Below are 23,456 nucleotides of genomic sequence, written 5' to 3'. Positions count from 1 at the left end.
TAATCTTGGGAAGGTTACTTAACTTCCAGTAAGACAATGCAAGTTGTGAAAATTTAAGAATGAGTACTCTGAAATCCTACTCTGGTAATCTGAGGATAAAGTGCTTTTATTGTGTCAGTCAATAAACACAAATTTAACTATATAAGGAGAAAACTCTGGTGACCTGGTTAGCATGTTCTGTGACCCATTCTTCATCCAAGTTATCCAGCTGATCTTTGGGAGGCTTGAGATTCTCATTTTTCTCCTCTTTTGGTGGTGTTCTAGTGGCAAGGATCACATAATCCTTCTGTGAAGAACACTTAAAAACAAATTAGAAAAACTTACTAGAGTGATATCTGACTGAAGAATGTAAAGCTCTTATGGCATTCAAAAATAGTAATATTTATAACAGCTTAAATTGTTAATGTCTATATTATAATGGAATCTATACAGAGATCAATTTTCATAAATATGCTTACAACACTTTCCCCATGTGTCATCTTTTAATATATTTAATATCAGCCTCTTATTTATTTGGACATCCAAATATGAATCACATAGTGTTCACTAAAAATGACTGACTGGATGAGTAAATGAACTACATTTAAATAAAAAGAAAACAATTATGCTCGGTTAATTTTCTAGTTATTATATTTATTTCCTATATAATTTGAACATATTGATGGTTCAATGAAATAAAGCAACAAATAACCTTATGCATCTTACTTTCATTGAAATGACAAATACTGTGTATCAACAGAAACTAAAAACAAACAAAAAAAAAAAACCACAAAAAAATGACAATAGTGGGAAACTTGCATATGTGTGTCCACAGAAAAACAAGGGAACACATAAGTGAAATGGTATCAGATTTATGTTCCCCAGTTCTAATAGCAATTAAATGGTAATCGAAGGTGGGAAACCCAAATATAAATTTAGGAACATCTAACAGCCTCGTATTATTACAGTGGAAGGTTCCTATAAAGAAAGAATAAAAATAAGGCTGATAATACAAGTTAGTATGTGGTCATCCTCAGACATGACCTGAAATTCCCATCTTTAGTGTCATCTTGAACTAGAAAAGAAAGAGAATTTATTTCTATAAAAGTTTTTTCCAGAGAGTTACATTCAAATGTACACAGGAAAAAGTACCGGTAGGTGCTGATTAAGAAAGCTATTCCTTCTCATGAAAGCTATGTCTTTGAAAAGAAAATGACCCTGGAAGTAGGAAACAGATAAGCTTGACGGGAAGGAGAGAAAAATGATGAACCCTGGAATAAAGAGGAAGAAAGAACATGTGGAAGGGTGGACGCAATTAAAAGGCAGCATGAAGCAACACCAGAAGGAACATCCCAACTTGGGAGACGCATTTGTGAGAAGCCATCTGTGTGCACTGAGGCAAGTTTGGAAGAGAGTATTTCTCACTAGACTTTTATTTCACTGAACCCATCTTTCTCTAAAACTCTCCTTCCCTTATATTTAAAAATAACAATAATAATGGGAAGTAAAGAACCTTAAGTAAAAAGTTCCTAGCAGCATGCATATAAGCCTAACCAATGGACACAGACAACGGGGGGGGGGGGGGGGGGGAAGGGCATGAATGAGGGGATTGGGGGGGATTGTTAATGGGGGGATAAGAGGGAAAAAAGCTATGGAGGGGGGAAAAATCATAAACACCAGCATCATAAAAGATTTACCATTTAGCACAAAAAAATAAACATATAAAGTTAAAAAAAAAAAAGTCCCTGGCAAAGGAACCCTATATTAGATACTGTGTTTCCAGAATAAAAAGGAAGTTCAGGTTGTTGCCAAGAGAGGCAGGCTGGCCGTCCAATGAGAGGCCTCATAGGATGGGACTACCTGGGTGAACAGTGCAGGGTCTGCCCTCTGTCTTACAAGTTCAGAATCAGGTTTGTGACCGTGAAGGTGTGACCAGGGGGGGTCATGGGAATATGGGATAACAAGGAGAGTTAGTTATGCAATGTGAATACTCTAAGGCATCGTGATAAAATATCCGGAACTAGAGCTGTGTCACAACAGAGCTTCATTTGCTAACAGGCCTCAAACTCGAGCCCTTGGGCCACAGTGCACTTTCCCCTAAACAGAGTTTAGCTGGATACAGTGTTTGTCTATGTTACTCCCATAGTTGCTGTTGCTGCTTTGTATTGCTGACGAGTCCTCCTTGCTTATTAGCACAGCCTTCCTTCAATTGTAACAAGTCAGTTGGTGCTTATGCTTTTTAAAGTAACTGTCCAAATCTCTATTCCATTTTGTGTTGACTTTTAAGGCTTAACTTTATGGGGGAAATAGAACGTGTGTAATTTTCAAATTTCTCCCACCTCTTCCCACTCCCTCTCCATTAAATTAACATTTTAGTAAAAATCAATATGGTAAGTACTATACTATGTAACAAAATATAGGATGACTGTTGCTCTAAGACTAAGATAAGACAAATTAAAATGGGAGTAAACCTGTCAAAAGCTACTTCTATAAAAATACTGAACCATCAGGAATTAATAAAGATTAGAAGGAAGTACAAAACACTTTGGAAACACACACACACACACACACACACACACACACAATGTAAAATAATAATCAGTAAAAATTCTAATTTTGAAGTTTCCACATTATAAATTATTTTTGCATTGTCAAACAGGAAAGTGTTCTGACTTGAGCACAAGTCTGTCATACTGCTGCACCCCATTTTTTCCTGAAAAATCCATTTTAAATTTACTTCTACATTCCATCCCTCCATCACCGAACCTTGAGTTTATTGTTAAACAGCATGGTTCAACTTTAAATAAACAGGTAATTTGTCCTGTCAATTAAATACACAGTAAAAGATACATACCTGTCCTATTAAAAGACCTGAGACCAAAGACTTTCCTTGGAGACTGAGGTTTGAGAGATACTGGCCAATAGTCTCTTCTACAATGTAGGTTCTTCCCATTATTGAGAATTAATTCAATCTCCTAAATTACAAGAAAAAAATACAATATTTTTTTTGGGGGGGAGAGAAATATAACTTGTAACATTTTCCTCATCGGGGAGAAGTAGAGTGAGAGAAGTGGTATTACCTCAATGTTACCCTACACCTTGCAGTGATTGCTTATTAAATAGGGTATTCTTACTTGCAAAGTTCAAATGTAGTTTCAAAATTCTCAAAACAGTGCTGCAACCAGAGATGATGTGAGACTGACCAACCAGAGTTGATATGAGAGATGAAACTCAATACCACATTTCCGATAAGGGAAAGGACACTAAATTAGTAGTCAACACACCTGTATTTTTATTTCAAATGTACTACTCCTTAGTTGTGTTAAACTTAATAATCTATTGCTAAGCCTCAGTATGCATTTTCAAACAGAAAAGATAGTTTTTTTTTCAATCCTCACCTGAGGATGTCTTTGATTTAAAGAGAGAGAGAGAGAGAGAGAGAGAAACATTGACTGGTTGTCTCCCATGAGTGCCCCAACCAGGGATCGAACCTGAAACATAGGTATGTACCCTGACTAGGAACCAAACTGGCAAAGTTTTTGGTGTACAGAGGACATTCCCACTGAGCCACATGGCCGGGATGATAATATTTGATTTGCTCACGGGGAGGTAGAGAACCTAAGCATACTGTGAAGAACTACTACATACTAGAAGTTGTGCCAGGTGAGATGCTATGAAGGTAATGTTTGATGTCTGCTCTTGAGTAACTCATAGAACAAGAGCTACTGAGGTAAATAGCAATGCAATAACATTTGCATAGCTTCTACTAAAACAAAAGAAAGGTAATGTAACTTGCCCAAGTGACAAAGCTGGTACATGGCAAAGGTACAATGTGAACTCAGTCTGGTTCTAGAACCCATGCCCTTAAAAACCATGCTTGGAAAGAGGAATCAAACTCAGTTTCTCTTCTAAACCCTTACTAGGAGTAACTCCCGACGGTGGATGAGAACCAGTATATTCCTCTTACTGGCCTGTGTTCCTTTGATTTGATTTTCTGTGGCTAAAAAACAAAGATGCCAACTGAAAGAGTAGGCAATAATGAACGATGATCTCAAAGAGTTCACATTGGGTGTGGGGGACAAAAATGTAAAGAGGTGATATTCCAAAATATTATAAAACATATAAAAGACTAGGTACACAGTTGGCAGCATTTTGAATAGAGATAAGACGTCTTTTGAGTTTTATAAAAAATTTCACTCTGAGTCAGCACAACAAAGTGGAAGCAACCAGAGATGTGCAGGGGTGGCGTATCTGACACCGGTAAACTGTCACAATGATCTGCATTCTCCAGAACGAAAGCCCAGAGGACTGGCTCCAGCTTGACATGGCCTGCTGGATGCTGTGGTTGTTGCTGCTGCTGCTGTTTTTCAAAGAGCCTGTTCAGTTTTGTCTCGAAATGCATTCAACGTCTTCCTACCTCTTTTCTTAATCTAAACAGTTTGCACACAATTTTTGTTTAGAGTAAGTCTAGAACTGCCTGTCTAAATCATGAATACCTCCATAAAAGTAAGGGCATTCGACTTTGATAGTGCCTTAAAGTATGCATTTCTGTGTTTTAAACTTTCCTCTACTTCATCATGCTATTCCACTCCTTTCCTTCTGGCCTAATAATTCCTAATGCTTGCAAGAAAGAGTAGTGACAGTGACTCCAAAGTTATGGTATGTACCTGTCTCACCTTATTTCTTCCAAGGTGACACCTACTGGCCATGTCAATGTATAAGAAACTGAATGCAACAGGAAGAGGAAAATGTGTTGGGTTGTGAAATCTGGTTGAACGTTAGATTTTTTTTGTTGTTTAGTGCTCCTTTCAAATTTTGAAATGTAGCCAACGATACTTTACAAAGGACAAGACTAAAAAGGTGACCTTTGCTTACAGTTCAATTTTTCCTGAAAAACTGTGCATCAGCAAGAGCTTTCCAAGTTGTCCAAACACTGTGACTTGAGACAACTCTACCGCCCTGCACTCTGATGACCTAGTCTACAAAATAAACCCTAGCAGGATCCCAGAGGTCTGAAAAACCTGTCTAAAATTCAGAATAACTGCCCTTTCCAAATGCGCGATAACAATATGATAATATTGTGTACCTAGGGCATAGTACAGTACTGCACAGTCCTGCAAGTTTAAAGTGATTACATAAAATATTTCAGAGATTTTAAAAAATCAACCCTGAACTCCTTACTGACATTCGAAAGAGGCCTACTACTGTGGGAAGTGCAGGGGGAAGGACATGGGCAATGCTTTCTGTTCAATAAAAGAACTTAAGTTATTTTAGGAGAGCGATCACACATGACGTCATCTTTAGATTCAGCTTAGAGGCCAGAGTTACATCTGGAAACAAGCAGTTCTCTTCAGGCGGTGGAGTGAGAAGTGGTTTATAAGAAATTTGCTTAAAAATGTTTGTGATGGCAGTTTTTCCATTTAAAAAATATATATAAATGGAAGGTCCCCTTTTCTGCAATGTTACCTTGGCACACAAAACAGAGGTGACACTCCAACACGCCTCCGAACTTCCTTTTTGGAATAAAATCTTCGTCCTAAAAAATGAACCGGGCGGGCTCCTTACATTCCTGTTTGGCTCCCTGTGACCCACCCCAGCACACACACACACACACACAACACACACACACTCATACACACACTCACACACACATACACACACACACTCACACTTACACACACTCACTCTCACTCACTCACACACTCTCACTCTCACTCACACACACACACACACACACACACACACTCACACACACTCACTCTCTCACACACACACACACACACACTCACACACACACACACACTTACGGCATCTAAGTAGCTCTTTCCAATAAGGTGAGTCTGTCCAAGTTGGATTTAAGTGTGTGGTGCCATCGTGTCTGTCCACACGTTTCCTACAGCCTGTCTGTTTCTTCCTTAAAAAAGGGAAGTTCTCCTGTCCAGGTGCGCGCGCGCGCACACACACACACACACACACACACACACACACGCACACACACAGCCTTCGTCTGCACGCGTTGCAGCCTAAGGCTGAGTCACCTGCACGCGTGGCAGCACACTCACCTGCCGGCCCGTGCGGGGAGCTGAGGGTCCAGGTACCAGCCTCCAGGGACCAATTCCCGGCTCAGGGCTCAGGGACCCAATAATTCATCCGAAAGCGACGGACGTCCCCACCCCTTTACTTCCCACTCCCCACCCCGGGTCTCCGGAGGGGGCGGCGCAGACTGATGACGCAATGGCCCCCGGCCTCCGCCGCCGCAGTTCCTCTGCCAAAGCGCCTGCGGGCCGCCCCGCCCCCTTCCGGGCACCGTGCACAGCTGGGCGTTAGCCAGGCGCCTGCTATCCGAGCCTGCCGCGGCCGGTGCCCTCTAGCGGCTCAGTGTCTAGGAGCCGCCAAAGAGGACTCGCCATGGCCTCGCGAAGCTTTGACGGTAAGCGGGCCCTGCTTTGCAGGGAGGGACGTGGGTTATAAGAAGCACCGTGTGGCGCCACCTCGCGGACAGTGGCCACGGAGAGCGGGGGTGGGGGGGGGGGGGGGGCTGAGAAAGAGAAACAGGAAGAAAGGAGGAAGCTGACCGGATGTTACGTAACTGGGCTCCCCGAGGCATTTGTGAGAAAAAGAAATACATTTCCCAGAATCCCGCGGGGCTTACCGCTGATGAAAAAGGGAAGTCGGAGGGCAGGTGCGGAGTCGGAGGCGGCCTCTGCACTGCTCCCAGGATGCACCGCTGCCGGTTGCTGCGCGCGCATCCGGACGCGGGCGCCGCAGCGCTGGTGGTGGTGCCGCCGCCGCCGCTAACGCAGGGTTTGGTTCCCCAGGGTCCCGCCGCGGGAACCTCCGGCGGGCCGGCGCGCGCGAGCCCCCGAGCGAGGCCGCAGAGGTGGCCGCCCCGGCTCCTGGGTCCTCCTCCTCCTCCTCCTGGCCTTCGCCTTTCTTCGCCGTGTCCGGTCCGTCGGCCGCTGCCGCGGCGGCGGCCCCCGGCCTGGCGGACATGGCGGCGGTGTTGCAGCAGGTCCTGGAGCGCACGGAACTGAACAAGCTGCCCAAGTCCGTGCAGAACAAGCTGGAAAAGTTCCTGGCCGACCAGCAGTCCGAGATCGACGGCCTGAAGGGGCGGCACGAGAAGTTTAAGGTGGAGAGCGGTAAGTGACGCGCTTCCCGCCCTGAGGTGGGGGCCCGGCTCCCGCCTACGAGCTCGCTCTCTATTTCTCTTTCTCTCTGGCCGCGACTTCCCTGGTAGCATCGCTTCTTCGCTCTCTTGGGCCCCCCCCTTGGCCTTGTCTTCCCGGCCCCTTTCACTGAATGATAAGCAGGAGCCTTTTTGCAAATCTGACTCCACAGTTGGGTCCGTTTTCTTTGTCATTGGGGCAGTCTCCCAGAACGAGGAATGGTGACCGCCTGGGGGTCTGTTTACCCCTCACCGCAGAGCCTACGGCCTCTCTCTGAGCCTAGAGCACCCCGAATGTCGGTTGCACGGGCCGCCACGGTGATTGCCGCCTGGTTGTGTGCTCACCTGCATGCTATCTGTCTCATCGACTGCCTCGTGCGCTTGTTTTGAGGGTGCGTGCGGGGCTCTGGTCCCGTAGGAGGAACGAGATGCTTTGCAAAAAAAAAAAAAAAAAAATGCATAGGTGCATATAGGATGGCGTTGGCAGCGAAGTGAACGTTTACGATGCTGGACTTAACCTCTGAAAGCGGGAGTTTAATAGGAAATAATGTGACGGCCTATTGGTCATGCCTGCAGTAGACCCTCCAGTAAGAGCAGAGTTACCGACTATGGCGACTTGAACGTTCTTGGTAAGAGAGAGGTTAGCCATTGGTAAAACACTGACTCCCTGCTGTTTGCTTCGGTTCACCCAGTTTTGTCTTCGGGGATTGTTACTGGGTTTTGTTTGCTACGTTGGTTGAAAGTTGTGAATAAGTTTTTACTTCAGAAAGTGTTGCAGAATTGACATTGAAAATGAATTTCCCGCGTCCCCAAGGTGAATCTGGTGTACTGCATTGACACAAAAATATTGAGCAGTCTTTGATGTGCCTGATAACAGTGCTGAACAGGGCTTAAAGCCCTTCTTCCCGTGATAAGAACACATTTGTTTTTACTTAAATGTAGTTATTGTATACTTTGGGGGTATATTTTGGCTGTTTTAACACTAGCCTTTGAAAGCAGATGGTTTTTAATGGAAATGATTTTTTTCTCCATTTAATAAAGCTTATTTGGCTGCTTTTTATGCTAAGGTATCTACTGACCTGTGGGGAAAATACTGAGATAGAAGACAAGTTTTCTGCCTTGAAGAAGTTCTTAATCTTGTGTGATAGACTAGTAATTTGCAAAATCCCCCTCAGGCCTTGTTTTCTTTTGTCAGATACTTAGCATTTAAGTCCTTTGAAGTCATTTTCAGTGCTACTGGTATTGACCTTTACTCAAGTTTTCTTACTTGGAGTGCAGTTCCAATACTATGTCTTAAGTTTTAAAATGAAGCTTATTAAAAATAAGTGGCATTATCGAAATTGAGGTACATGTGTGCTTTATTTTTTTTCTCTGCTCTTCTGTAGAACAACAGTACTTTGAGGTAGAGAAGAGGCTGTCCCACAGTCAGGAGAGACTTGTCAATGAAACCCGAGAGTGCCAAAGCTTGCGGCTTGAGCTGGAGAAGCTCAGTAAGTATTTAATTATATATATATTTTTTAAATATATTTTTATTGATTTCAGAGACTAAGGGAGAGGGGGAAAGAGAAACATCAACGATGAGAGCCAATCATTGACTGGCTGCCTTCTGCACGCCCCTTAGTGGAGATGGAGCGCGCAACCTGGATATGTGTCCTTGACAGGAATCCAACCAAGGACCCTTCAGTCTGCAGGCTGATGCTCTATCCACTGAGCCAAACCAGCTAGGGCTTAATTACATCTTTATCATATTCATGGAGTATTGAGATCTTCTGACACTTTTGTATACTTTGGAAACATCTAATTTATATGAAGATACTGTTTTCATTAATGGTAATATTTTGATTTTTCATTCAGTGGTAAAGACTATAAAAAGAAAATAGGGTTTAATGGTCAGGAGGCCTTGGTTCTAATTCTGAGTGCTATTAAAATGTTCTTTTGCCATATGTAACTCATAATGGTGCCTGACTGTTGCTTATAAAATGGCTAGAACCACATGCCCATCTACTTACTATACAGATCAAATGTGATATTAGAAAGCATTTTGAAAAGAATAAAAGCAATTAGGCAACTGAAAAGGTAAAGAGAGTGCTTAATTATTTTGTTGTTGAAAAATTAAAACCTTTTTGTTTTAATTTTATGTAATAAATATTTATTAATCTCAATATATTTTGTACTTAATCCTAGTTCAGGTGAAAGAAGAGTAGCTAATTTCCTTAATTAGCTACTAAAAAGTACACAAGATTTTAATTAAAGGTCTTGATATTTATTGGGAAAATGGTGTGTATTTGCTTTGTCTACAATAGAAAAAAGCAAATGTCAGAAAAGACCTGGTAGAGTATGGGGCATAATATTTGTTACTAGATACAGATGGATTTTAATTTGATTAAGAACTTAGGAAGTAAATGATAAGGAGAATGGTTAAAACATCCATCTTCTTTCTTAACCAGGTTCATGCCCTTTGGCTATTTGGGTCATACTTTTTTCAGCTAATTTTGGCACAACTCATTTTTAAAACATGACATACATATGATGGTATGGTATGGATAAATTTGTAATGAAGGCATATGTACATATTGAATAAATAGATCCAGTTTATTGTCTATACATTGTTTTGCTTTGGCATAATAAGGACTATACAATAGTGATGCTAAAGAATTTCAGGAAAATGACTGATTATAGCTGCTTGTGTTAGATCTGGAAAAGGGAGAGAGAAGGGAAGATGGGGTAAAGAAACATAAACATTTGAGGTGTATAATTACATTTATTTTTTTTATTTACTGGATGTGTAAGTTTGTAAAGCAATAGTAACTTCAAAGCAAAATAGAAAATTTAGACTAATTTTGTAAGGTTTTTTTCTTGTAATAAGCCAATTGTTTAAATAGAACTTGACACTAGAAATAGTAATAAAGTATTTGCTCGTTAAATTGCTAGCACATAACATTTTAATTGAAGAAAACTTAAAGTTAACTCTTTCCTAATTACCTTCATGTGTTTAGCAGAGAAACTATTAAGGAGAGAGAGCCCATTCATTATATGTGGATATTTTAGGATTGATAATTGAATATCAAGTATAATTTCCTTTCTTCCATGTTAAAGTCTCTCTACAGTGATTAATAAGCCGAATTATAATCACAGTGTCTATTGTGATTTATTCTGTATACATTCTTCTATAAAGAAGTTAAATGTTATTAACTATTTTGGTATGTTTTAGCTCAGTTTTCTTATTTGTAAATTTAATTCACTTTTTTTATGTTTGACTTGCAAGATGTCATTGAAAAATAAGGAAGTTGGTAATTACATATGCTTTTACCTATAAATGTTGGCTGGAATGATCACATGGAATTTTGGAGACAGGATAGCATATTTTAAAATTTGGTCTAGAAATACAGTAAATTTGGGATGTATTTATGATTTGGAATGCAATGTATAACTCAGTTTTTCTGAAACTCAGTTTCTTAATTTTAAAGTGTATATGAGTGGCAGTTGGGTAAAACCTGTTCATTGCAAGTTTTAAGCCTGTGTGTGATCATAAAATTTCTTTTATCCAGACAGTCAACTGAAGGCACTAACTGAGAAAAACAAAGAACTTGAATTTGCTCAAGATCGCAACATTTCCATTCAGGTAAATGTTATTCCTATGAATAAAACTAATTATAAACATGATACTTGAGGAAGTTTTCTATTCTGATGGATTAGTTATTTAGTCAATGGGAAGATGAAACAGATGTTCTATTAGAAGAAGCTATTAGCAAAAGCATATACATAAGTTTCTTAATTGAATCTTTATATGTTTTATTGATAGATTGGACATTTTACTCATTAGAATATAAATTGGTACTTGACATAAAAAAATTTAAAAAAAACTTGATTTTTAGCTCTGAAGCGCTCTTAAGTTGTGATTTTTAAAATTATTGTAAGTAAAGTGCCAAAGAATTAGATGTAGTATAGATGGACGTTCATAAGTCCATCTAGTCACTCACACACTTACCTACTTGCCTTCCATCTTTCCTTTCTCTGAGAAATTATCTATTTAATGCTTATTATTGCCCAGGCATTATTTCAATTACTGAGGATATGGGTGATTACACATCAGAAATTATTTACTTAGAAAAGTGAATGAAAAACAGACTGGATAGGATTACAAGGATTGTTGACCAATTTGTTTAATAAAATGATCATACCCATAAAAGACTTTAGACTCCGTTGCTTTTTTTTTTTTTATCAAATTTGTATTTGATTTGAGTTTGAAAGGTATAAAAAAATTCAAGAGGGAAAATGGGCAGGGGAGTTTTAAAAAAGCAAAACAGAAGTAGCTGCATAAATGGCTAATGATAATGTGAGATGTTGCTCTACTTCACTTATCAGAAAAATGCAGATAAAACAGTAACGTAATTATCTTTCACCTTCCATGTTAGCAGTAATTTATTTTTTGTTTTAAGAGCAATCTGTACTTTGACATGAGTGGCTGGAGAATTGATACTTATGACTCAAAAGCATATAAATTGCTGTTGTCCTACTACAAAAGCAGTTTGACTATGACTAAATATGTTAAGATTTTTAAGTAACTTCATTTCTAGGGATCTCTTATTGGGAAACTAGAGGCGCAGTGCACAAAAATCATGCACTGGGGAGAGAGGTGGGCAGTCCCTTAGTCCAGTGTTTTTCAACCTTTTTTGGGCAAAGGCACACTTGTTTCATGAAAAAAATCACCAGGCACACCACCATTAGAAAATGTTAAAAAATTTAACTCTGTGCCTATATTGACTATATATAAAGTAATTCTCTTGAATAGGAATCAAATAAACACAAAGAAAGTATTTTATAATTACTTTATTATGAAATATTAAGTAAACAAAATAGTGAAAAATTATAAAATTCTTGTCTTGTCTGCACCTACGGCACACCAGGCAACATCTCGCGGCACACTAGCGTGCCGCGGAACAGCGGTTGAAAAACACTGCCTTGGTCCAGCCTGCGCCTTCTTGCAGTCCAGGACCCTCAGGGAATGTCTGCCTGCTGGTTTAGGCCTGCTCCCCCATTCCCACTCAGGTTCCAGCCTAAACTGGCAGTCAGACATCCTTATCGCATTCGTGACTCTTGCAGTCTGGGACCCCTCGCTTCTTACCACCCGCCTGCAGCAGAGGCAGGAGAGGCTCCCACCACCTTCACTTTGCTTGCCAGAGCACCACTTAGCCAGAAGCTGGGCTCCTGCTCCTTAGTGCTGCTTTGGAGGCGGGAGAGGGAGCCTGGGTTCTGAGCAGTGCTCCCGGTGTGAGTGCACTGACCACCAGGGTGCAGCTCTTGCATTGAGCGTCCACCCCCTGGTGGTCAGTGCATGTCATAGTGACCAGTCCTTCCACCGTTTGGTTGATTTGCATATTAGGGTTTTATTATATAGAGGATAATTTAAACTGAGGTGTAAATGTGGTGACAGCAAAAAAATGAGTAAATTAAATGCCCTATGAAAGTATATTTAAGTAGGATGCTTTCAAATGATAGCAACATGTTTTTCATGAGGCAAGAAAAAATAATTTTTAAAAATCTAAAGCATGAACATAAATGTTGAGAGCATAGGTAATTTTTAAACTTTCTGCTAAATGAGCTAGAAAAAAACCAAGCCATTTTAAATCACAGCTAACATGAACTAAAGTGACCATTTCATATTCAGGTTCTAAATTGATGATCAGTTTGACTTATTTATGTATGTGTTATGCTTACTCCTTTGTATGACAGAGCCAGTTTACAAGGACAAAGGAAGAATTAGAAGCTGAGAAAAGAGACTTAATTAGAACCAATGAGAGATTATCTCAAGAACTTGAATATTTAACAGGTATGAAGAAGTATTTTAGCCTCTAACTCCACTCTTTTCCTTTCTCTTCTAACAGTGCTAAGAATTAATCTCCTGTACATGTCTATTGTTTATTTATCATAGCTCAGAATAGAGTTCTATTGTTTCTCCCACTTATTTTATTTAGATCATTACCAAGGATTTAAAGAAGTGTCCAGACATGTATGCTAATGAAAAACATCTCAAGTAGTAATTTAATTTAGACCAAGATCTACATGCAAAGATACTCAATAGAATGTTATTTGTAATATTGAGTTGAAATGTTTCTAGAGGCTGAAATCATTTATTTTACATATACACCTTTCTAGTATAAGCTGTCCACGAGTATTCAATATAGGAAGCTAAATGGGGAGCCCATACTTAGAAACATACACTGAAGTGTAGATAGGAGGCAGGAATATAAAATATATAAACATAGGCTATAATATATAGTACAGTTGGTATATTTCGGTAAATATGACATGCATTTTACAGGTATCAAGTTCAGTTTGTTTGCTTTTTGTAAGCAATTTGAAAAGTTTTAGTTCTATTAAAAGAAGAATTAAGTATGTATTCTGGTTTTGTATAGGAGATCTTTATATGTATCTTTTTTTTTTTAACTTAGCAAGTAGCTGTTTGTGAAATATTAATAGAACTTTGGTTATATGTCAGAAAAATTAATGTTAATTTTGTATATTTAGCTTAAAAGTATTGCATTTAAATAAAACAACCAGTATAATTTAAATGTCTGATTGGGTTTAGTAATTTGGTTTTTCATCATCTGCTTACTAAAATTAAATTTGTATTAAGTATCTCAGAAGTAAATTATAATAGAACAATTGAAAACTACTTAGTATTAAATGTTTATATTCTTAGATATGCATTTTTTAAAATATATTTTTATTGATTTCAGAGAGGAAGGGAGAGAGAGAGAAACATCAATAATGAGAGAATCATTGATTGGCTGCCTCCTGCAACAGGCATGTATCAGACCAGAATCGAACAGGGGATCCTTCAGTCCTCAGGTCAATGTTCCATCCACTGAGCCAAACCCACTAAGGCCTAGATAGACATTTTTGATGTTTGACTCCTCTAAGCAATAATTAGTTATTACTTTCAAATTGTCTTCTGACCTTTCTAGAGGATGTTAAACGCCTAAATGAAAAACTTAAAGAAAGCAATGCAACAAAGGGTGAACTTCAGTTAAAATTGGATGAACTTCAAGCTTCTGATGTTTCTGTTAAGGCAAGTAACGAATAATTCCTAAATATATAAAATATAATTTTTGCTTAAAACTCACCTAAATTAAATTAAGGCAAGATATCTATAAAGTAACTAAAGCTGTGTTTTGTTTTTTAATGTCAGGGAATTAAGATAGTTTTAATTGAACTGTTTTGGTTATGTTATATTTTAATGTCTTATTCTTTTCTGATTATGTTTTCTGTTGAGAATCCTTGCAGATACGGTACTTATTTCTGTTATAAGGTATTCTGCTTCTGTTTCTTGGCTGCAGACAAAATTATAAATATATATTATGTTTTACTATAAATTTTTTTTAAAAATTTCTTTAGCATCGAGAAAAACGCTTGGAGCAAGAAAAGGAATTGTTGCATAATCAGAATACATGGCTGAATACGGAGTTGAAAACCAAAACTGATGAACTCCTGGCTCTTGGCAGAGAAAAAGGAAACGAGATACTAGAGCTTAAATGTAATCTTGAAAACAAAAAAGAGGAGGTATGTTAGTAAAATTGTATCTTTGTGTTGGTTACAACTTCATTTGTGTGACCATTTTTTAAACATTTATTCAGTGGTGAACACTTGTAAATGTATTGTAGGATTAAGGGTCACATGTGGAGAACATAACTTGTAAACATTTTGCCTGGGAAATTAACCAGTTGTTTTGAATTGGAATTTATGAAATTTTTTAAAAGTGGTGGTAAATTTTTGTGAGCTATATTCAAATGTGTTCCATAAACTATTATTTATTTATTTTCTCAAATATCCATATTTTATATAAAAAGTTTTAGGCTATTGGAGATTATTTTGCATTTGGCAGCTAAATTTCATATAATTAATTTCAGTTAATATAGCATTCTCCCACCCCCAACCCAACTCTACTTTTTGTTTCTAGGTTACTAGAATGGAAGAACAGATGAACAGCTTGAAAACTTCAAATGAGAATCTTCAAAAGCATGTGGAGGACCTGTTGTCCAAACTGAAAGAGGTACAGTGACCACTGTAAAATGACTCTTACAGAAATAATAAAGCACTTAGGAAACTGTTTACTTTATAAAATTATTTTATGCTTTTAACTGGCACCACAAAATAGTCAGGACACTTACCTAATCAGATATAGCAATTGTATGCTATGTCCAAAGTAATGTCTAAAAATGAGTATCATGCCGAAACCGGTTTGGCTCAGTGGATAGAGAGTCAGCCTGTGGACTGAAAGGTCCCAGGTTCGATTCCGGTCAAGGGCAAGTACCTTGGTTGCGGGCACATCCCCAGTAAGGGGTGTGCAGGAGGCAGCTGATTGATGTTTCTCTCTCATCGATGTTTCTAACTATCTGTCTCTTCCTCTTTGTAAAAAATCAATAAAACATATATATATATTTTTAAATATATATGTTTTTTTATTTACTTATTTATTTATTTTAATATATTTTATTGATTTTTCACAGAGAGGAAGGGAGAGAGATAGCTAGAAACGTCGATGAGAGAGAAACATTGACCAGCTGCCTCTTGCACACCCCCTACCGGGATGTGCCCACAACCAACTTACATGCCCCTGACCGGAATCGAACCTGGGACCTTGCAGACCGACGCTCTACCACTGAGCCAAACCGGTTATGGCTAAAATATATTTTAAAAAATAAAATAAAATTAGTATCATTAATTTTAATATTAGAGTATTCCCCTTTTATTATCAATATTTTATCCTTAAAGTAATTCATCTTTATCATGGAAACTGATTTTAATTTTATCTCATTACCATCCAAAACTTTTTTTTTCTTGGGGCTTGATAAGCCTTTTAAATTCAATTTAAAGGTGTCTGGTATAATTGATACTGTTTTTGATTTTTTTATTTTTTTTTATTTTTTTTAAGGCTAAGGAACAGCAGGCTAGTATGGAAGAAAAATTCCACAATGAATTAAATGCTCACATAAAACTCTCTAACTTATACAAGGTAGGTATCCTGCCTCACATTTTAGTGTCCTAATGTTATATTATTGGATGTTGTGGTAACTTTTTAAGTTTACATTTTAGAGTGCCGCTGATGACTCAGAGGCAAAGAGCAATGAGCTGACCCGAGCAGTGGATGAACTACACAAACTTTTGAAAGAAGCTGGAGAAGGTAAATTTTCAGTTATGCGAAGATTATTGTATTTTTAGATAGTACTTTTTTCTTACCTTTGTGTAGATTGTTGGGTTTAAAAGTTACATTAACTTTTTTCTTACCTTTGTGTAGATTGTTGGGTTTAAAAGTTACATTAACTTACATTGACAGAAACTCTGGTATAGAAGAAAGATCCTGGATTAAGATATTTTAAATTATTTTTTTAGCAAATACTGTATTTGAAAATATAGTTCTGATTTTTATATTTTGTTTAGCTAATAATTTTATGTACAATCTGATTTCTAACAGAAAAAAATTTCCCCATGAAATATTTACTTTGATAAGTTCATAGTTTGGTTAAATAAGTTTATAGTTTGGGTACTTTCTTAATTTATAAACTAGCAACCTGTTGCAGGAATATTCCTGCAAGACTTCCTGCAGGCTTTCCTCCTGCCACCGCCACCTCTTCAGTCCACCCTGCCATGCCTGCAGCCACTGCCTTTGCAGCTGTGCATGCTGCCACCACCGCCCACCCCACCAACCACACCTGCTGCCTCCCATCGCCTCTGCGGGCCTCCCTGCCCCATACTCACTGCCAGTGCTTTCCCTCCAGCAGGCCCAGTGGCCTTGCTTTCAGCTTTCCCTCCCTTCTATGCTATCTTCAGTGTTCACTCCTCTCTCGCTCCCCCCACGTATGCAAATTAACCACCATCTTTGTTGGGTTAATTTGCGTACCCCACCCTGATTGGTTGGTAGGCGTGGCTTGTGGTTATAGCAGAGTGATGGTTAGTTTGCACATTACTCTATTAGATAAGATTCACTTTTAAATTATAGTGTATTTTAAAGTCTTTGATTTTTTTATATTTTTGCTTTTCTTGAAATATAAGTTTTTTTTATAGTCCTTTTCAGTTATTTCCTATCTTCTAAACTAGAGATCAAATTAAAACCCAAGAGATACTTAGAGGCACTTTTTTACAATTTGAGTTCCTTTATTTTCCCTGTGAATAGGAGACATCAAAAGAAGAAATAGATTTGCCAGGCCCGGACACTTTAGGATTTATGCATAGAGCAAGAGCATTAGTGGGCACTATCAACCACAGCCTGTCTAGAATATAATATTGTTAGATGGAGGGAAAAATGACTATTCTGTTACATTTTGTAAACTCCAACTTATTAATTACATGTTTGAATATTGTCTTTTAAAATATTTTTAGCAAATAAAGCAATACAGGATCATCTTCTAGAAGTAGAGGAATCTAAAGATCAAATGGAAAAAGAAATGCTTGAGAAAATACGGAAATTGGAGAAAGAATTAGAGAATGCGAATGACCTGCTTTCTGCCACTAAACGTAAAGGTATGGATTAAAATGCTTATTAATGGTTTGAAATACTAGGACTTCCCTACATGGTCTCATTTAATTTTACTAATAGAATTGCTCTGTAAAGGGATGTAAAAAACTCCATCAAGCTGTAGTATTAGAATGTACTTTAGTTTAAGATTAATACTTTATATGTACTCTTTTTGTATTGTCAGACAGAAGTACCATTTGGTCACGCATAATTGTATTCATTTTCAAAATAGTTTTAACCATAATTACTGCATGATTTTTTTTAAATCATGTTATATTACTCTTTGATGTCATAATTTTAAATGTTCGTAGGAATTTATATGTAACTAGAAGCCTAGTGCATGAATTCGTGCACGGGTGTGTGGGGGCAGAATGCGATCTGCCCTCCAGGCAGGCAGTGGGATGCCCTTGCCAGGAATCCAGACCTTTCGCGCCTGTTATCGGGAGCTACATGGCGGCTGCTTTTAAATCCTTTATTCTTTGAGGGGTGTCTAGAGAGGGGAAGTGGCCGAGGCCAGGCAGCACTGTCATGCCAGTTCATATCGGTGCCTGGCCCATTCTCCTGAGATTGGACATACAGGACTACTGAGGGAGTGGCTGCTGCCAGGGCAGTAGACCACTGGGACAGGTCTGTCAGCAGAACAGCACTCCTGCTGTGGGAGTACACTGACCACCAGGGGACAGCTCCTATGTTGAGCGTCTGTCCCCTGGTGGTCAGTGCGTGTCATAGCGACCAGTCATTTGGTTGGTTGGTTGTCTCGGCTTTTATGCATATAAATAAAAGTGATACACAGTAGGTGTCACATTTTACTTAAAAAAATTTATTAGTACTTTTAATTTCAAATTTTACAAAAATATACTAGATTTCTATGTGTTGACACAGGAGCCATATTATCTGAAGAAGAGCTTGCAGCCATGTCTCCTACTGCAGCAGCCGTAGCTAAGATCGTGAAACCTGGCATGAAATTAACTGAGGTAAGAAAGATATTAAATATTGTTATTTTCCTTCATCAAAAGTATTCATATATCTCTGTAACATAGTCCTCAGTAAAATTAACCTTAAAATCATCTGAGGATTAATGCGTTTTCTGAGAAAGGTTTTCTTGGTTCTTAGCTCTGTGTAATATATAGTAAATATTCCCTCTGTGAGTGCTACTGAATGTTTATTATGAAGATAGCCAGACTATGTACTTCTCTTGTTATGCTTGCATTTGAAATGAACCCTCTTCTACTTTCAGCTGTATAATGCTTATGTAGAAACTCAGGATCAGTTGCTGTTGGAGAAGCTAGAGAATAAAAGAATTAATAAGTACTTAGATGAAATTGTGAAAGAAGTTGAAGCCAAAGCACCAATTTTGAAACGCCAGCGTGAGGAGTATGAACGTGCACAGAAAGCTGTGGCAAGTTTATCCGTTAAGCTTGAACAAGCTATGAAGGTTGGTTCCATTCCCAAATTTTAGCTGTAGGAAAATACATTTGAGAAACGGTAATTATACGTATTAAAGCTTGTCATTACATTATGAAATACTTGTAATCACCAAATGTTCTTACCTTTATTTAGCTAAAACTGTGAGCGCCTTTTACCTTTTTAAAGACATTGGGGATTATTTCTATGTAGCAGATGATAAATAGCCATTTCAAGTCTTATTTTTGTAATAGAATGCTTCTAAATTTAGCATAGTCATTTTTTGTCAAACAGTTATGGTGCGAACTTGATCATTAACTGCATAATGTTGCAGAAGTGAGGAGAACTAGGTTTGCTAAAATAATTGAGGTCATAGAAATGTATCAGCCTCAGAAACTAATGGAATCCTCATGTAGTGTGAGGGAAAAAACAGTTGTGATAATTCTGTCTAGAAATGACATTGTTTCACCATAGGGCTGAACTTCAAGATTTATTAAATAATTTTTTGAGGAAATTCAGTTAAATCAATTTATATCTGCTATTCTAAACTGAAGTTCCCCCCCCCCTTTTTTTTAGAATAGTATAAGTTGTATCTTTAATTAAAACTTAAACTTTTGTTGCTATTGCTAATACAATTTAAAAAAAATTTTTTTTAATTGATTATGGTATCACATAGTTGTCCTTATCCCCCCATTCCCTCTAATACAATTTCAACATTATCAACATTAGTTTAAATCGGGGTATGTTATATCTAATTATCTCTCCCCTGAGTCAAATGATATCTACCAGTCTTACTTTGACAGGATATTGGCTTTTTGACACTCCCTTTTCTCATCTGGTTTGAGAAGTGGTCCCTTGCATCTAATAAGATCTTGAGTTTCTCGCTGTTGAGAAGTGAGAATTTGCCCAGAGCTTTTTGTCTAAAGGGAATAGTGAAGTAGAGGGGATTAAGAATCAGGAAATAGCACCTATTATGGAGAAACCTGTTTTTTTCTCCACTAATTTACAGTTACAGTGATTAAAAAATACCTGTCTATACTAATAAAATGGTAATATGCTATAATTAGACCAGGAGACCGGACATCTTTCTACTGTCTGACTTCATTCTGGACAAAGCACAGTGGTGAGGGTCAAGGAACAGCCAGTTAGGGGCAATCAGGCTAGCAGGGGAGCAGTTAGACTGCGATCAAGCCGGTAGGCAGGCAAGTGGTTAGGAGCCAGGGGTTCCAGATTGCAAGAGGGATCTCGATTGGAAAGGGTGCAGACTGGGCTAAGGGACACACACACACTACCACCTCACCACCACCCTCCTTGTACACGAATTTCATGCACCAGGCCTCTAGTTTTTTCATAACTGCCAGGGAATTTAAAGATAATTACTATGGTTTTTGAATAGCCAAATCTCTGTCCTTAACATACATCATGTGTCCTTTAGTCAAGATTCTATGATGGTCATTTGTTAGATTTTTAAGGTTTTATAACCAAACTGGAGGTCCAATACATGAAATTCATGCAAGAGTAGGCCTTTATTGCCACGGCTGTCTGGATCCCTCCCTCGCAGCTGGGGTGGCTTCATCGATCCCATGGCTGTCGTCCTGGCTTCATCCCAGAAGGACATGCAGTCTAATTATGCTTTTATTATTATTAATAACGTCCTTCCTTGGCATCCAATCCCATTTTGAATTCAGTAAATTTGTATTATCGTCTTTCATGAAATTTGCCTGCTTCATTTGCCACATACTTTCCTTTTGAAATGGGTTAATGCATGCCTTTAGGGCACTGTGCTCAGAAATATTTGAAACACCAAGAGAAATATGAGCCATCTTTCCCTTCAAGTTTTAAAATTTTTATGTAAAAATAACACATTAAGAAACAAACATTTGAATTTGAGGTAACACAACATTTAAAAGATACACTGTTTATATCAGGCTCCTTACAACTATGCTTCAAATTCCCTAATAAGACTATGGTGCCAAACTTTACAAAGCACTTTTTTTGTTTTGTTTTACAGGTTTGTGACTTTGGCAACTGATTCTTTAGAATTAATTCTTAATGCTTTTTTTTTTTTTTTTTTTTTTTGCTGCATCTTACCCAACATGTTTTACTTAATTTATTTTCAGATAACCAGTGTAATAATTATTATTGTAATGTAGTTCTTTGTTTTTGTCTTAGTAACAAGTTTTGAGATTATTTACGTGGTATCATTTGAATTTGATGTGCATATAAAATTGTAATTGATAGTTAATTTGGGGGATTGGCAGATTGCCAATACTTTTCATACAGTGATGAGTTATCTTTGAGATATTAAATAAATACATATATTCATATTCATAAAGAATATCTCTTTGGGGCCACTATACTATTGGATATTAATATTATAGAATATTTTTAGTTTATAAGTTGATTGCTGTGGTATTTGAGTACTACATATTTTTGTTATTTGCATAACTGCTTCATTTGTATAGCTCTTAGAAGGAAATACAGAATTTTCATTTGAATTTACATTTTGAAGGAGATTCAGCGATTGCAGGAGGACACTGACAAAGCAAACAAACATTCATCTGTGCTTGAAAGAGACAACCAGAGAATGGAAATACAAGTAAAAGATCTTTCACAACAGGTTAGAAGTTTTTCTATTTCCCCCCCCTAAACTGACAGCCCAGTAATATCTGAATCTGTTTGCAGTTATCTAGGAGAGAACTACCACATGTGAAATTCTCATCAATTATGAATACTGTTTTAGCAGAATTGCAGCTTAGTCTTTGTTTTTCCATAGCCCCTCCCTTTTATCCCTTTGTCATTAAGGTCTGATAAATTTTGAAATCATAGGTACCAATTGTTATAAATGAAATAATTCAAAGTTTTTTTAAAAAAAAATTTCCCCTACCCATGTCCCGGAATATAATCAAATTACAGATTTCTGTATATTTTTTCATCTCATTTTTTTATAAGTACAAATACACATGAGCATATATAAACATACATTAGTTTTCTCTGTTTTTACTGCTATAGTAGAACATTGCCACTTTTTTTTTAACTGAACTTGTCAGGAAATGTATATCTATTTTTGTTATGTATTTACTCTTTATGTGTGTAGACCTACAAACAAAACTTAAACACAAGACAAAAATTTTACATAAATGGGATTAAAACTTAGTTTTCATGCTCTTCTGCTCCATTATATAATACATACATAAGGATACAAGTACAGCCGGAACCGGTTTGGCTCAGTGGATAGAGCGTCTGCCTACGGACTGAAGGATCCCGGGTTCGATTCCTGTCAGGGGCTTGTACATTGGTTGTGGGCACATCCCCGGTGAGGGGTGTGCAGGAGGCAGCTAGTCGAATATTCTCTCTCATCGATGTTTCTAGCTCTCTATCCATCTCCCTTCCTCTCTGTAAAAAAATCAATAAAATATATTTTTTTAAAAAGGATGCAAGTACAAGCATATACTTGTACACACACAATAAGTATCTATTTCTGTGTATCTTATAGGGTCATTATTTTACAACAAATTGAGCCAACCGTGCTTCTGAAATTGTAATTTGGCTGCTTTTTAAAAATAGCCTTCATTATACACTTTTATAGAAATGAAAATAATAATAAACTTTTTTTTAGCTTTTAATCTCTTAAATATATGCTTGAAACTTTAAGATAATGTAATATGTTAATGGTGTTTATGAAGTAATCTTTCCATTTGAAAATTTTCAATTTTTTTTTGTCCAGAATTAAAGCCAATACTATTTGATAATACATTCAAATTTTGTTTTTAGATTAGAGTGCTTCTGATGGAACTTGAAGAAGCAAGGGGTAACCATGTAATTCGTGATGAGGAAGTAAGCTCTGCAGATATAAGCAGTTCATCTGAAGTAATATCACAGCATCTAGTATCTTACAGAAATATTGAAGAACTTCAACAGCAAAATCAGCGTCTCTTAGTGGCTCTTAGGGAACTTGGGGAAACCAAAGAAAGAGAAGAACAAGAAACAACTTCATCCAAGTAAGTTATTGGCTACTTTGATTTATTAGCAAACATTGAAAACCTCTTAAGTACCCCCTAGCAGTGCTGGATAAAGAAAAAATAGTGATTTAGAAGAGAGGAAAAAATGGAGCAATAATATGAAAAATAATTCTCTCAGGGACCTGAGTGTGTGGATGAGCTCAATAATTAGATAAATGGATCATTTTAGTTCAGTGTGATTAAAACTATATGTGTGATTAAAACTATATAAAGGGCTAATATGTTAAATGCCCGACCATCCAATCAATTGCTGTGATGCAAACTGAACACCAGGGGACTAGACAACACAGGAACTGCCATGATGCACAATGGCCATTTACAGAAAAACGGCACTGCGGACCTGACACCGACAAACCAACACTCAACT

The 23,456-nt window shown here is 37.7% G+C and overlaps 2 protein-coding genes across 7 annotated transcripts in view; one reads left to right on the top strand and one right to left on the bottom strand.

Moving 5' to 3' along the window:
• Window positions 1–6,185, bottom strand: part of ODR4 (odr-4 GPCR localization factor homolog) — a 28,796-nt gene extending 22,611 nt beyond the window's left edge. For 2 of the 3 annotated variants that reach the window (XR_014793279.1, XM_084865227.1), the window contains exons 1-4: window positions 6,042–6,185; window positions 5,446–5,515; window positions 2,834–2,954; window positions 164–298 (exon numbers count right to left, since the gene is read on the bottom strand). Coding sequence is in view for 2 of the 3 variants with exons in the window: in XM_084865227.1 (XP_084721353.1) it covers window positions 164–298; window positions 2,834–2,932 (234 nt within the window). In the remaining variant the exon portion in view is untranslated. The remainder of the gene's footprint in view (window positions 1–163; window positions 299–2,833; window positions 2,955–5,445; window positions 5,516–6,041) is intronic. The other variant, XM_084865228.1, reaches the window with a different exon arrangement.
• Window positions 6,186–6,259: 74 nt separating this feature from the next.
• Window positions 6,260–23,456, top strand: part of TPR (translocated promoter region, nuclear basket protein) — a 62,062-nt gene continuing 44,865 nt past the window's right edge. For all 4 annotated transcript variants that reach the window (XM_084865222.1, XM_084865220.1, XM_084865221.1 and 1 more), the window contains exons 1-15: window positions 6,260–6,409; window positions 6,798–7,121; window positions 8,533–8,637; window positions 10,696–10,769; window positions 12,881–12,977; window positions 14,116–14,219; window positions 14,546–14,710; window positions 15,108–15,200; window positions 16,083–16,163; window positions 16,244–16,331; window positions 17,528–17,668; window positions 18,546–18,637; window positions 18,901–19,098; window positions 21,580–21,687; window positions 22,842–23,068. In XM_084865222.1, coding sequence (XP_084721348.1) covers window positions 6,388–6,409; window positions 6,798–7,121; window positions 8,533–8,637; window positions 10,696–10,769; window positions 12,881–12,977; window positions 14,116–14,219; window positions 14,546–14,710; window positions 15,108–15,200; window positions 16,083–16,163; window positions 16,244–16,331; window positions 17,528–17,668; window positions 18,546–18,637; window positions 18,901–19,098; window positions 21,580–21,687; window positions 22,842–23,068 — 1,919 coding nt within the window. In that variant the 5' untranslated portion in view covers window positions 6,260–6,387. The remainder of the gene's footprint in view (window positions 6,410–6,797; window positions 7,122–8,532; window positions 8,638–10,695; window positions 10,770–12,880; window positions 12,978–14,115; window positions 14,220–14,545; window positions 14,711–15,107; window positions 15,201–16,082; window positions 16,164–16,243; window positions 16,332–17,527; window positions 17,669–18,545; window positions 18,638–18,900; window positions 19,099–21,579; window positions 21,688–22,841; window positions 23,069–23,456) is intronic.

Source organism: Pipistrellus hanaki (genome assembly GCF_964339955.1).
Source record: "Pipistrellus hanaki genome assembly, chromosome: 18".
Classification (NCBI taxonomy): Eukaryota; Metazoa; Chordata; class Mammalia; order Chiroptera; family Vespertilionidae; genus Pipistrellus; species Pipistrellus hanaki.
The sequence above is the reverse complement of the archived record's forward strand: the minus strand, read 5'-3'. Positions and strand labels throughout refer to the sequence as shown.